Source organism: Morone saxatilis, unplaced genomic scaffold, assembly GCF_004916995.1.
Source record: "Morone saxatilis isolate NCDOM2014 unplaced genomic scaffold, NCSU_SB_2.0 Contig19, whole genome shotgun sequence".
Taxonomy (NCBI): Eukaryota; Metazoa; Chordata; class Actinopteri; family Moronidae; genus Morone; species Morone saxatilis.
In genome coordinates this window covers 8,144,348-8,159,626 of record NW_023339751.1, presented here as the reverse complement: position 1 = coordinate 8,159,626, position 15,279 = coordinate 8,144,348, and the positions used below count along the sequence as shown (strand labels likewise).

The 15,279-nt window shown below is 38.8% G+C and overlaps 1 protein-coding gene across 1 annotated transcript; it reads right to left on the bottom strand.

Moving 5' to 3' along the window:
- Positions 1-8,278: 8,278 nt before the first annotated feature.
- Positions 8,279-14,011, bottom strand: kcnk1b (potassium channel, subfamily K, member 1b; the record flags this gene model as incomplete). Its single annotated transcript, XM_035664129.1, is given in 2 exon segments — positions 8,279-11,530; positions 13,616-14,011. Coding segments are annotated over 2 exon segments (653 nt in total), but the record flags the coding sequence as incomplete, so codon positions are not given.
- Between the last annotated feature and the right edge of the window lie 1,268 nt (positions 14,012-15,279).

The following is a 15,279-nucleotide window of genomic DNA, read 5'->3' as shown; positions in this document are numbered from 1 at the left end:
CCTGGCCACTACACTGCACGCTATTGCAACATTAAAAAGGGTGCGCTCCGCTCTGGATGCTGCTCCGTCCTGGAGGCACTGCAACTGCGCCATCTACCGGATTGACCGGAATTATTATTATTATCAGTATCTGTAAATCTGAAACACAGAGCATAAATCGCACCAGCTGCAATCCTTTTAATCTGAAGCACCAGTGGGTACCTTTTTTATGCAAGATCTATACAAATATATAGGCTACACATAAGACTTCCAATATTTATTCTAGTGCACTCTCTTCTTTGGTGAAATACAAGATAAAACTGTATTTGCTGTCCTTCTCGGGCCCTACAAGAACCCCTGGAGGCCCCCTGAATCTCACTCTGCGCTACTACTGACTCAGCTCTCTCCCTTGTAGCTGACCTAAAGTGTGTGAAAGTTATTTTTCTGTGGCACTGTGGCTCGAAAAGGTCCAATCAGTAACCTTTTAAGCACACGGCAATCAGCAGCAGTCACATTCATCACAGTGAGATCTTTCTGGTTCTTTTCCCTCAACTTGCCACATTCAGGCAAGCACAGAAAGTTTCCCTGGCTGAAGATGAAAAAGAAAACCACACATAACCTTTTAAGTGGGAAGTATGTGTTTTATTTTTAATCTGATAGCACCAATTATTTGTGACTCAGAAGTCAGAGCAGTATCGGGTGCCCTGGGTGGTATTCAAGACTATCAGCCAAAAAAAGGGTGATGGAAATGAGAGGCAGAGGCACATAGAATTGCACAATTGTCTTGTAGATATGTGTATCCGTCAAACAACAAAACCCCTGTTTAAATATTGTGCAATAATTTTATGTCTCAATGCATCAGTCATAATACCTAAGGGCAAGACAGAAAAGTTGTTTTCCTCATAATTCTCTTGTTTTCGTAACTTTTCATTTAAGGTATCTGTGCTGTGTGGGTGTGAAATTAAAGATTTTCATCATGCAGAGTATCACAGAAATACTGACTACACACGTCCAGGCTGTTTTAGATGTTTTTTAAGCACAGGTGTGAAAGATACCAGCTCTGTTACCAGACAACTTTTTCCAGGAACTGTCGCCATGGACTTCTCAACAATTCACTGGCCACTTGGGTTTCTTTTGGTCTATTATTCATAGTCTGCTCTACCACCAGCATTTCAAGATGATGGCAGGGCCTGTGTTTCAAATGTCTGGTTGAACAGAGGCAGAAATGAAACAGTAGAAATCGTTGTTTCTCTTCAATACCCCAGAATCAAAGACAATTACAGGGATTTGATTACATCCAATCAGAGCTATGGGATAATTATGTTGACTGATTAATTAAAATCAAGTAACTGTCTTTATCTTTTGTGTTCAGGTGTGCGAAATGTGAGACAATAACAGTACAAGTAGTAGGGTTTTTTAAAGTCTCTCATGTTTTTATAAAAAAAAGTGAATTTTGTTGCATGAGAAAATGCCCTATAACACTGATGATGCCAAAGACTACATGTCATGCTCATTTTAGCTAAGTTTAGATGAAATGTTGTCTTCTGTCCCTAGGTAAAGCTAAGCAGTACAAGCAGTGAGGATGAGTGGAGATCTACCTTGTATGAATGGGGTAGTGTTGCCCATAGGTCCCAGGTCTGTGGTCCACTCGCTGCATTGCGTCGGCATTACTGTGAGCTCCTGACTGCGGAGAGCAGCACAAGTACACTGACTGTTTTTTTTTTTAAGACAGGTTTTGCATCGATCAATGACCAGTCACAACTCACACGTCCACACAGTGGCAGGGGGGAGACCTGTGCTTACTCATGCAAAAAAGTGGAGTCTAGTCATCAATAAGCGGGTCAGCACCTCCCTTCGACAGTCTTAGGGAGGAGAGGATCAGGTTCATCTTGCATAATGCGCCTCTCAACTTCACAGCTCAGCCAAGGCCAAATCAATTCTCACAGTTCGACCTTCGGCTAAAACTAAAATAATGTGGAAACCTTTCCTGTGGGACACAACCCATAAATATCAGAACAGTTGATATAAAAGGAGGGCTGATATATTCAAGTCATTCACTGCCATCCAGTACATCATCTTCCACTTCAGCAGTCCTCTAATAGCTATTTAATTGGTGCCCCAATCTACAGCGCACTGCGCTCCTTTCTAAATATGGATCAGAGATGGAGTGGGAGCCAAAGCTCAAGGCCAAGAAACATAAAACAGAGAATGATCCAAGTTTTGCTTCATGTTGGCCAGTTATTAAAGTTTTCTGATGATCAATTCATTTCCATGAAACCAGGTCTAATGGGCCTTTTTCACAGCAAACATTTTGACTTAGTAACAGGAAAAGGACAGGTATAACTAATATTGTTAACAGCTGCAGTGCATTTATTCCAGTGAGCCTCAACAGAATGTAGCCATTATTTATGTTATTATTTAAAGATGTGCTTTTACTGTCAGAATGGACCATTGTGAAAAGGTCAGTAGACTTTTCTCACAGCAGATATGTTGACCTGTCAAACAACATGTAACTAATAGCAGTAATATGTCAGGGCTATTGGGTGTTGTGGTATTGTGCACGACTCAGTGGCAGAAGTAACTCTTTAATGGTACAGAGCCATCCTAAATGTTGTTAGTTACACCTTTGCTTTCCCTTTTATGACAAACTCCCTTTTATGAGTCAAAATATCTGCCAAGAGAAGTGGCAGACATTGGAAGGCATTAAGTATTTGTCCGAAGCGTAGCGCTTTTGCAACATTTATTATTTTTATTAACTATCATTTCTATTATTGTCTGCTTTATTCTAAGCTTCTACGTTTTACAATATGCATATGTTATGGATGTTGTTTTTGGTGTGTTAATTGGTAATGACAGTGTTTATACTGTGTTACAAAAGCAATGTATGTTATTGTATCAGTCATAAGATACCAAAAATAAAATACATAATTTATTTCATTATATGAAAGAATATAATTTGTTATAAAAATATATGTATACAACTTTATAACAGGTCCTTTTCTTTGAGAAAAATTAACATACCTTGATGGTAATATTATCAGCCTGTTGTCCAGGTTACTTGTGGTATCTGTAGTCATGGCAAAAGACAGGGATCAAGATTTCACTATCCTTCATGATAACCTCCTCTTTAGCTCTTCTCTGTGCTCTCAAAAACTTATGTAAACTTCAGTGCTTAGTCAGAAACAAAAGCTGGCATGTTAGAAACCTTGATCTAATTTCTCCATCATTTATTTTATTTTTCTTATCCTCCTGTGTCCAGTTTTATACAATTGAAAAAAGTATGATGTAAATCCTCTGGCTTCTCACCATCAATATTTAATGTATCTCACAGCCTGGAAACAGTGTGACAGGCCACTGCCGATTGGCCAATGCAGGAAGAGAAGTGAAACTCAGAGCCAGTAAAAAAAGGGCACATTCATCACTGTGCATTTAAGCATTGTAAACATTTTATTTCTCATTACTCAGTGTTTAATTAGAGCCTTTTGCATTTATGCCAACTTGAAGAGAAATCTATTGCTATTATCCAGAGAGACACATCTGTTCCTGTTGCTGAAGAACACGTTATCTTTTGAAATGTTATTTCAGCCAGGAGGAAACATAACCTTTATGAGATCCGCACCCTGTAGTCCCAAAGGCCTCTGTGATTTCTTTAGGGTATATTTGTTATTCTGCTGCCATTATTGGTAAGGTTGACACACAGCTGGAGAGGGGCCAGAATCTCTGTGGATGAGAGGACCTGCTGATGCTATTATGTGTCAACATCATGAAACAGTTAGCTGCTGAGGCGAACGACTCTAAAAGGAAGAAAAGATTGGCATCTTCTGTCTGCTTTTGCCGGCCAGCCGTGACTGCCCTGATTTCCATTCTTAGATAATCTCTTTTTAGTTTTGCTGACAAATGAAAACAAGACAAAAATATATGATCAAAGTTCTAGAAGTATCCATGCATAGCCCCTTTTTTGTTGTGCTGCTATAAATATTAGAAGACACCTCTGAAACACTAGGAAAATGGCACTTCAAAGGTGCTTTTCAGCTAACAGCTTCACAATAATTCACACAGTATGTGTTATGGAAAATGTTTCTCATTAACACATAGATGATAAACTGTGATCTGTAATAGCCGTCAAATAAAAGTAATCAGTAACTGAACTGGGGTTCCTCCCACCACTTTCAATCATTACTTATTCACAACCATATTGTTATTATAAAAAAAACATGTTTTTATGCATTGTACAGCTCTTTTCATATTCCCCAGTTAGATATTTACATTATTCCTTTATTAGATTGGAAATCTGTCCACTGTTCTTTTCATGGAAATCCTTCTGCTTTTTGTGTCTTAGAAAACGTGCCTGCCTCTCCTGCTATAAATGTCTGCTTTGCATTTTAGTTGCCAATTTTGCCAAAAGGGATTTGGAGTAATTGGACACCCAGTGTTGGCGAGGGAAAACTCTCCAGTTCCTGAAGGTTGTCTGACATTCGCTACTTGAAATGTGGTTGCTTCTTTTGAATATTTATAACCAATTATTTCCATTGAGTTGTGGGGTGTGAAGACTTGGTGAGGACGAGATCTCTCCAAATCAGGCCATTTAGAAGACACTCAGGTAGTGTTAGATAACTGACATTGCAATTGAACTACTCAATATTGCCAATTCATGTGCTTATCGTTACTGGCCACAACATTTTCTTTGCATTTTCACACTCCTACTGAGATTGGAATAACCTGGATGTCAGTGTTAGTGGGATGACAAATTTGAAAAAACTGAAAACCATGCACCGTGCTGTTGCATTCCCAAGAGTTGCTTCCTACATTTCAGCATGACTGATGATGCTTCAACCTGTCATGGCTTCAGATGATCATCATCAGAAGTCTGAACTCTAGGGGAAACAACAGTTACAACAACAACAATAAATAATTTTTCCTGTTCCTTTTTTCGTGTATTCATGTCTTTCCTCCAGCGCCTAATAAACGTCCATGTGCCTTCATTTTCATGAAAGACGAGAGTGAAGATATCACACGCTGCAGAGATGGAGGTTTCAGTGCAGAACAGTTGCAAGAGGTAGAATGCCCATGGCTGCAACATTCATCCACCCCTCCTTCTTTTCTCTCCTCCCTTCTTCTGGTCCTGTCAGTTTGTCTCACCTCTTATACCTTCAAGACAGTTAACTAGGGCAGTGTGTGTGTGTCCTGCTAAGTGTTTGCTGTGTGCAAGTCTGTACCTACATATATACCACATGGTTTTTATGCCAAGAAAATAGCACTGCCAATGCACGGCCACAGCCTCAAATGTATTTGATGCATTAATAAAAGTATATCCATATTATTATCATTTTGAAAATATAATCAACACTCCTTTTACTCTAGCAAAAATGAAAGCATTGTGTTTACAGTACCAAATGAGAGCTGTTAGAGAGTCGGCAGTGGGGAATGTTTGTGCTTGAGGCCTCCTGCATTCCCATAGTCCCAGTGTGTGTGTCAGGATATAAATAGAGTTGCTCCACCACCAGAAAGCGCTGCTATAGGGTAGATGCCAGTCGTCGTCTCTGTTCAGTCCAACCCATCCCCTGTCCTGGATGACCCCTGAGTCCACTGGTGTATGAGGAGCCAAAGTTGCAACAATAGACTGTGTTGTAAAAGCTGAATGTCAAGCATTACACAGTATTCTCCTGAGTGAATCTGCAGTGTGTGCTACTCTTGGGCTTTGCTGGAGTGAGTGTCTTGCATTGCAACTGTACACTGTATGAAACTCAAGTCGCATCTGGAGTTCTTAAAGAATGGCTTCAGATTCGGTGTAATAAAGCATTTCTCTATTTTAGCACGGAGATAAAGATTATTTCAAGCTGCAAGATTTATAAATGAGGCAGATTTTTTTTTATCTTCACAGCTCAGGATCAGGTAGTTTCCTGTGTGCATATGAATGAAGCAAAAAGATCAAATAGCAATATTAATGACAAGAAGCGGCGAGTACATTTCAGTCCTATGTGTAGAGATGGGCCTTCAGGGGATAGTTCCGTTCTGCCCTGATGCACTCCTGACTGACATCCTGGCTGCGCATACTGACAATTGTACTGTGTGTATGTGTATGTGTGTGGGTACAAATTAAAAGTTAATGAAGAAAAAAAAAGCGTGGGGCTTTAGAAGATGTCATGTCCGAAAGCGTATGTGTGCCTAAACTGACCATGTGCCAAAATTGGAAGGTATTTTTCTCTGGAGTCAGCAAATACACTCTAATTCTTTCTGTAACAGTCTTTGCTTGAGAAGGTTTAATTTCCAGCAAGCTCTTTTTTCAGCATTAATTTACGTGTGTAACTCACACACAAACTCAAAAGCTCACAACCTAATTTATTCACATTTAGCAGGCTGCAGATTTATTACAGTCCCCCTGTTCTACACACGCCAACCTGCACCACCTGCCACAAAAGAAAGAAAGAGCAGCTGCAGATTACACATGAAAATGTAGAAATTAAATGTCAGGGAAATCAAGTAATTGCTGTAATAATTTTACACTGCCTCCTGCAGGCACTGAATGATATAGCTGAATTTCTTTTTTACAGCTACTGTTCATGTGTTTTTTATGGTCATCTTTTACATTTTAAACCTGCAGAATGTGCATTTAAAAGAAATACTTTGCAGGCTGGGAACCACTGCTATGAATAAATCATATGAGTGTAAATGTGTGATGAAGTGTGTTTAAATGTGTGCATTAGCTTTTTTGATACAGTAAATGTGCTGGTATTTTATTGTTACATTACTTTCATTATGTTTCTCATTACCTCTTGAGTCTTTCCAAACAATAATGTTTTATGTTATTTTGATGTATCACATTTAAATGAGAAGTTCTTCGCTGTATTGAATACATTCAGCTTTAATGGGATGAGGTCCAGCCAGTTTAATGGCTTTGATGAACCTTACAGTTTGTACTTCACACTTTGTAGTTCTTCAGCTGTCACTATCCAGTGAGGCCAATTAAAGCCCATAAAAAATATAAATGTGTATATACACATTTATATTTTTACATTTTATAGTGTAAACAGGGCCCATCTGATTTAAAAGGACTATTTGCAGTGCTCCAACCAAATGGAGGGGGAACTTGCATGTGGATTTCAGTTGTTCTGTTGTTTTAAGCCTGTTCTGCAATATATTTTTCAAAAAATGTACTTCTAGAAATACACAGTACCCAATACAAATTCAAGCTGATTACGTACTTTAAAGCAAGGATTCTGATCTGATTACAGTGATTTGTTACAATGACGTGTGTAAATCAACAGACACAATTGCTATTCAGTGCTCATTCTGAATATAGCGGATTTGTACTGTATCAAACTGGCTGACATCCTCAACAGCTATTTTCAATTACAGTGCGCCCACAGGTAATTGTGTTCGCACATTGTGCATCCAATAAATACTTTGCCAAGAGCTGCCTTCACCTCATCTTTATTCAGGGAGTTAAACTTGATAACATGGATGTCGGCTCAGGGGTTCTGCAGTGAGAGGTGCCTGCGTGTCAGAGGTAATAACCCTTCTGTTCAATAAGAAACAGCTGCTGAATGTCTCTCTGCCTGTGACCATAAAATACAATACATTGTACCATATAGTACAGTAGTATAGTAGTTGATGAATGCTGAGGTTGAAATGGATCAGATAATCACTGACAGATTTCATATACAGATTTTTATATGTGTTTTTTGATATATACTACAAATGTTAGAGCTCTGTTGGTCTTTGCAGGTTCTCATCATGAATCGGTGTCTTTCAACAGCTAACAATGTCCTATCTCTTTTATGTTTCAAGTAATGAGTCTGATGTGCAAATCATTGCTTTTTATGCTCATATATGAAAGCATTTCCTATTAATCACTGGCTCGGGTATCTGTGACTCTCTTGTTCACCTCCTACTTCAATTACTGCTCTTCTGTGATGGAGAAAAACATGTACTGAACATCATCTATTTCATATTCAAAGATTAGACCATTGACGAAAATAGTGTATTCAAGTACCAACAAGTACATTCTTTCTTTAAAAATGCTACCAAGGACCCACATAATCACATTCACTTCTATTTGTTCTGCTCTTCTTTCCAATTTTCCCATGTGGCTTTGTGTTCAGAAGCCTGGAAATGGTCCACAACTCTCACCCTGATGTGTATTCATTTGAAGTACACTTATATGGTAAAGACATGTTTTATAATCACACGTGTTGCTGCAGGAAGACAGCTGAAACTACTGTCAGAGAATAATACCCATGACCTACCACTGGATCAGCTTGTTTTCAACAGAAGAATTAAAAAAAAGAGTCAGATTAAGTATTGATAAACCAACACTTTATTTAAGACACTGATATTTTACAGTTCATGGATTCACTTCTTTTGCTGGAATGAATTTTACATACAACCTTTGTGCTCCATGGAAAGTTCTCCTGTATTACAACATCGATATTGTAACACCAAAATACTCAACGGTGCATATGAATCCACAGTATGCCCCACAACAACTGAAGAGATAAGTACAGAAACCAATGATTCCAAATATTCCCGACGTGTTAATTCGGTCAGCATATATAAATAGTGTTAGTGTGCTTGTTTGTAATCCTTGACACAATAGTTACTCCCTGAACAGAACTAGAACTACTTTACCTGACAGCTCTCACCTCCAAGACAAACTGTATATGCATGACAAACACTGCCGAAAACAGCAACGTCAAAGGGTCGAAGCCTTGACGTCAATCTATTTAATGTATCTACACATCAGCGAAACATCTTACAGTAAAAGAGAAACCCTAATCTGGCAAAATTCAAGTTCTTGCTTTTCTCAGCAGACAATATGAGCAGTACAAATGCTTCACAGTTCACATGAAGGCCAAACTGGTGGAAAAAAAAGCATGAAATACTATCCCGCTGATCTATAAAACACAACATTAAAGATCAGCGAGTAACTCAGACGATGACACTGTCAACACTACTTTTGCAAGCGGTCACGACACCTCGCCAAAGCTCACCTGTACACACAGTTTCAAATAAACCTGTCATTACTAAACTAACAGAGCCAGCAGAGCAGGAAGGAGTAATGCTGCACTCTGGTCAGGCCTTGAATCTCACGGTAGCAAACAGCATAAAAAAATTACATTCAAGACTTCATAAAAGGCTGTGAGTGTGTCTTGATGTGGCGATGTAGCAGAAAAAAACACAAGATGAGGTCAGAACTTCAGCTAGACATAGTTGAAAGTTGTTGAAATTCATAACAAATGCACGTCTTTCTCTCAAATGTGCTAAAACATGTATATGACAAATAAGTCTGCATCACAGAAGCGTACTACACTGTATGTGTGGACGTCTGTTTGTGCCATAACAGAATATTAGAGGACGGATAATGGCATGAAATGACTAATTCTGTCGCGTTTTTCTTCCAGATACAAATACCTTAAAAAAATAAACAGGAGTGCTATGTCATACAAACTTGCAAGTTTATATCCACTGGTTTAAATTCCAATTATGGACGGTTATCCTTGGTTGATAAGCAGATTAAAAACTGATGTGGTTGATAATCAGAACTGATGTTAAGCTGCACTCCTGCTGCTTGAATTTAAAGTTTCAAGTTTCCCTGGTGTACTGTTTCTAGTACAGAATTTATTTAATTACTAACAAAATATTGTAAACCTTCCTCATGTCATATTCAAAAATATACATTTCTACATTCGAATGATGTAAATACAGCAAAGCAGTTTCTGTTCAACATTTTTCTCTTTTGTTGCTTTGAGCAATTATCAAGCCTTTCACAGATCCTCCACAATGAAAGTATTATTTTTCCATTAAAAATATATCCTGTTTTTACAGATGAAATCTTTGAAGTCATGACTCTTTTCTTTTAGAGAAATCCCAAACGGTTCCTTTTTTGTACTACTGCCTGACTCCAGTACATGTGCAAACTCTTTACTTACTGTAAAATGCAACAGGCCGGTCGGCCCTCTGTGGTTCCCTTTTTAAGCTAGACTAACTTTACTTCCCTTTTCACACAGTCCAGTACACATTAAGTCATTCAGACAAATCAATAAGTTATAGTGCTTATCATCACACATGGACAACTTTGAAATACCACTGCAACATGTTGAGAAAATACACACATCTGCAGACAAATATTTTCCCTCACAATGAAATGTGACAATGCGGAGTGCAACCAGAATAGTTAACACCTTTGTAAAGATGAGCCAAAAATGCTACAAAACATGGCAGTAAGACTACTTACATATAGAGTAAATTGTTTCTTCTCTGCAGTTTCTTAAACAAAACCTGATGTTTTGCAAACTCTCATGGTTGAATATGTCACACTTTCAGGATATCTTCTTCTGAGCTCAACCCACTCATTGTTCATAAATTGCATTGTCTGTTATTTCAGATGCTTTGTTCGGGATCTGAAAACTGAAACCTCTCTTTCAGCCAACCATCTGAACCACATTATGCAATGGAAAAACAATCCCCCTGAAACTTTCAAAAACATTTTAAAAAATCAATGGGAGCTAGTCAGATTGAAAAGAATCCAATAAAGCATTTCAGAGCTTACCCACCAGCCAACTTTGATCAGTTTGTAACAAGCACTGCCGGAAAACATGCCATGGTACATTACAAAATATCCCCTCCAAGTTCCATCTGATAAAAATTATGTAAACCAATTCTGAACGGAAGTCATAATTAATTACTCGAGTTGGTTTTCATCTGTTGGCTACACTTTGGCTCATCTTTAACGGGTATGTGAATTCTAGATGGCACTATACTGTACATCTTAAAACATTTACCTGATTATGTACATTCCACGTACCTGTCAAGCATCTCTATTTATAATATACATACATATTTATGTACTGTTTAGTACTGTTTTAGAATTGTCCCATGTTTCAGTTAGATTTAAGAGACCAATTACGTCCTAAAATGTTCCTAAATATGCAATAAATAATCCAGCCCATAAAGGAATTTAGCTCCTATGAGTCATAAATACAGCAGAAGGCTTTTCTTTTATCGCTGAGTTTGTCTTTATATTCACTGTTAGAATATTAATTTCCACTTATTAATGCACATAAATTTAATCTCTGCTGCATAGCACTATATCATCAGTATTGTGGTTTGGTAAAGGAGATTGTTTGCTTGATCTGAATAGTCTGAACTAGTTTTACTACTAAAATCTGCATGGTCGAGCTTTGCAGAATGCCTATAGCTGAGACTCTACTCATTACATCTACTTATAGACTTGCGTGCATTACTCCCTACTTTCACATTTTTTAGCCTTCAATGGATGTTTGCTCTGTCGATGTTTACTGGATCATGGGATCATCATTGGGAGAGACCAGAGTTGAGACGCTCACAAACGGATGGGTTTTGTCTTCGTTGTGCGCTGTGGCTCTTTTGGACACAGTGGTGAAGGACAGGTGGTCGTGCTCCAAAATGGCGAGGCGGTCCTGCGGCTTCTCCTTCTTCAAGTAGAAAATCTTCCTCAGCTGCTTCAGTTGCTGCAGCTCGCAGAAGGTCTCCAGCACCACCAGCATGACTATCAGACCCAGGATCAGGTAGACTGATGAGACAAACACACGAGGGAAGGGTATTAGCTGCAGTGAGTAGTATTATTAACTATTGCCATCTAAAACCAAACAATAACCCTGGCCAACATCCCTCTAGATTTAAGCATTTAACACAATTTATGAGGTTTTTAAACTGTGGCAACTGCTGATACAATGTTGTTGTATTGATACAGCAAAACACAAAAAAATATTTAGACTCTATAAGTTATTCTATTTGAAAAAACAAAAGTAAAATACTTTTTTCACTGCTCTCCCAAAACCTGTTATTTATAAGCACTGACACAAGAGGGCAGTGGAGTGCGTGCCTTTTTGAATGGTGAGCTAGGAGGAGAAAAGCAGAGTTTAACAGTTTTTAGACAATGCTGGAAATCCCCTGCAAATGTTGATCACTTGCAGCAGTGAAATCTTTCACCTAAAACAAGTAAACTATATTTTGCAGCATGAAAAAGCAGCAAGAAAAACTGTTTAAACTGTTTAAAATATATCTGAACTCAATTAATAAGGCAGAACCCACTGTCTGTACACAGAATAGAGTTATACTCTTATCAAAGCACTTTCACCAAATGACACAAATTGTCTATTATTTCTATCAAATTGTGTTCAGCTATTCCGCTTCAATGCTCCAAATGTTACTATAGATAGTGGTGAAATCATTTCCGATACGGACGTGCAATGTTTCATGAAGGAAGCTGTACAAATGTGTCTGGTGTTATTTGTGCAAACAAACACATTCTGTCACAGTCTTCTCTCCTCCTACAGACTGACACATTGTGCCTACTGAATGACGTCTCTCTGGCTGGTTGGGTATCACACACCCACATACACACATGCAGGTGGCAGCTCACTGGGTTTGAATATTGCTTCTTTTTTATTTCTAGTCACGCTATTAGCCCTGCTGCTGACAGCAAGCAGCACAATCACCCAGAAAATGCAATCAATGCCTCGCTGCTCTCCATTAGGCCGTGGCTCCGTTTTTTTTTTCTTCGACTGCTGTGTTGTCATACCTGACAGATTAATGGGACTTGGAAAATGCATAAAGGATGTCAGAATATGTGCTTTGTCAGCGACACACAGCAGCTTAAACAGACCTACTTACACTTACACAGACCATCATTCCAGTGGTGAAATACCCCTTTAATAGTAAGAGCATTATTGATTGTTTCTTTGTTTTAGCTTTTGTAATAGCAGCATCATTTAAAGTCAATAGTGATGATTCCAAATGTAGGGCAGGTCAGTAAAACTATAAATCTCTCCTTTGGTCTATAACCCTCAAATTGTCATGTCGATATGACATTTAAATGCAATAACTTATTTGTGGTTTTCATGTGAGGCATATAATTTATATTACCAGCTAGATCAGATGAAACAGGTTTATACCTGGTAAATCAAGGTTAAGTTAAATCTAATCAGTCTAAAATAAAACTGTTATCAGGAGAAACTGGGTATGTCTGAATCCTATCTGTGTATTTGCAATTCTGAAGCATGCTTACTATATTGCACATACACATTCAAGTATTACATTACATAAGTATTATACAAGTTTTCACTTAACAAATACACCCAGCTGATTGTGCCACGCCTAATTAGATCAAAGTTCACCGTCATAAAACCTGTTATATGTGAGATTCTCACATCAGTGAATCATTACATTAAGTCTGAGATACTGTGGCTTGTTAACTTGAAGAAATCTATGCCTATACTATACTAGATGTTACATAGTGTGGCAAACTGTAACATATATGGGATTTGTATAGTTTTATTGCTTTATAGCTCCAATAATAAAGAGAGTGGTGTTTTTCCAGTACAAACAAAGGACACACTAATATCCTCTTTGCAACAGGAAGTATTGAGAAATATTCTGAGAAATATGGTCCTGAATTTCGGGAAAACAGGCACTAACAATAACAACTGTGTGCCAGCCCACAATGTATTTGGGCTACTGTTCACCACACGATACTGCTTACAGTGCGTCTCATAGTACCATTACAAAAACCTCTACAAGAATGAAATGGAGGCGGAACTGAATTTGACACCGTACAGCTTCCACCATCTTCATATGACGAATCATCAGCTCTCACCAGTGATGCCCACTTTGTAGAGCTCCCTGAACTTCTGATTCACAGCCTCTCCAGGTACGTAGTCTCCCAGGCCGATGGTGCTGAGGGAAATGAAGCAGAAGTAGAAGGACTCCAGGAAGTTCCAGTTCTCCTCCAGCCCCGAGAAGATGGCGGCGGGGATGAGGAAGAAGCAAGAGACGGCCAACAAGGCGAGCAGAGTGGCGTGAACAATGGCCACCAGTGGCTTGGACAGGCCCCAGTGCGTGTGGACGTACATGACCGGCCTCCGTGTGCTGAACACCATGATCCTTTGCACCACAGCAGTGAGGAAGAGGAGGGTGAAGGGGATGCCAATCACAGAGTAGATGATGCAGAAGGCCTTCCCGCCGTCTGACAGTGGTGCTGTGTGACCATATCCTGTAGGACAACAAAAAAACAACGGTTTCATAAGAAGGCTGCTGCTGGAACGGGTTTCCTTGTATTCAACTGTATCTGTGTGTATTTAACGGAAAAATTAACTATTTCTTCTTATTATTAAACTTCAATTAATACATTACAATGCAGCACTTTGTGTATCAAACGTTGAACAAATGTTCAAACTTCATTATTATAACACAATTAGGAAATTGTCCTTAAAAACATAGCAGCAGTAAAAGAACATCCTGTTTCTTATTCAAATGTCTCTGTCTGTGCTGATTGAGTGAACAGTCTTGTACTGTCTGACTTGATGGCTGTTGTTGGGTTATTTAAACTGTGTTCATACTGGGTAGGTTGGCTGAGCAAAACGTGTACTTTTAAAGCAATGCCCTGTTAACACGTTCACTGAGACAGAAAATAAAAGACGGCATTTCTTAAATATCAGTGTAATCAAACAGAATAACAGACAATAGACAAGGTTCGTGCTCAATTAAAGCCGTTTCAGACAGGTAGCGGCAGATTACTGACAACAGCCCTGAAGCTGATGTGAAACATGTTCACGTGACCTCACAAGAGTGTCAAAAATACCATGGCTCACTAACAAGAGTGTGTAAATGAGGAAATATCAGGAGGTTTGCTTTCAGCTTCTGCTTGGTATCTATTAAAATCAATGCAACTACTTCAGCTAAGAAGAAGATCAATGTTTGGCTGTGGACTGAATTAAAGGTAATGACACAGTGATGTATGTACTGTGTTTTTTTTTTACTGCCTATCTGTCGTAACTGCTGAGTGACGAAGGTAATAGAAAAACAACAATCGACGGCATGTGTCTGATTAGTGGAAAAAATGAGGACCAAACTAATTATGTGTCATTGTGATTAGTAAAAGCAAAAGGTTTGAGACTAAAAATAGCACAGCGTCAGATCTCTATCTCATCTAGATGTCTGTCAAGTCTCGGTTGAGCCTGCAACGGAATCTGGTGACGCTGAGACTTAAAGAAGAAGCGTTTCGAGCAGCCACTGCTGTACACGGTATCTGTGCAATCATGTATGTTGAAACCTCATAGATTATTGCTGCCATGTTGTCAGACTAAAGTTCTCCGGGTATCCTGACTGACAAGCCTCTGCAGGTCAAGTTGTTTTGTGCAATACCAGAACACAGATGACTGTAGTGAAGCACAAAACTGTCCAAATGTCATGACACAAAACAAACAAACCTATTTGTTCAAAGAGTTTGCCTTAATTAGAATACGTGGTTGCCTGGGGGGG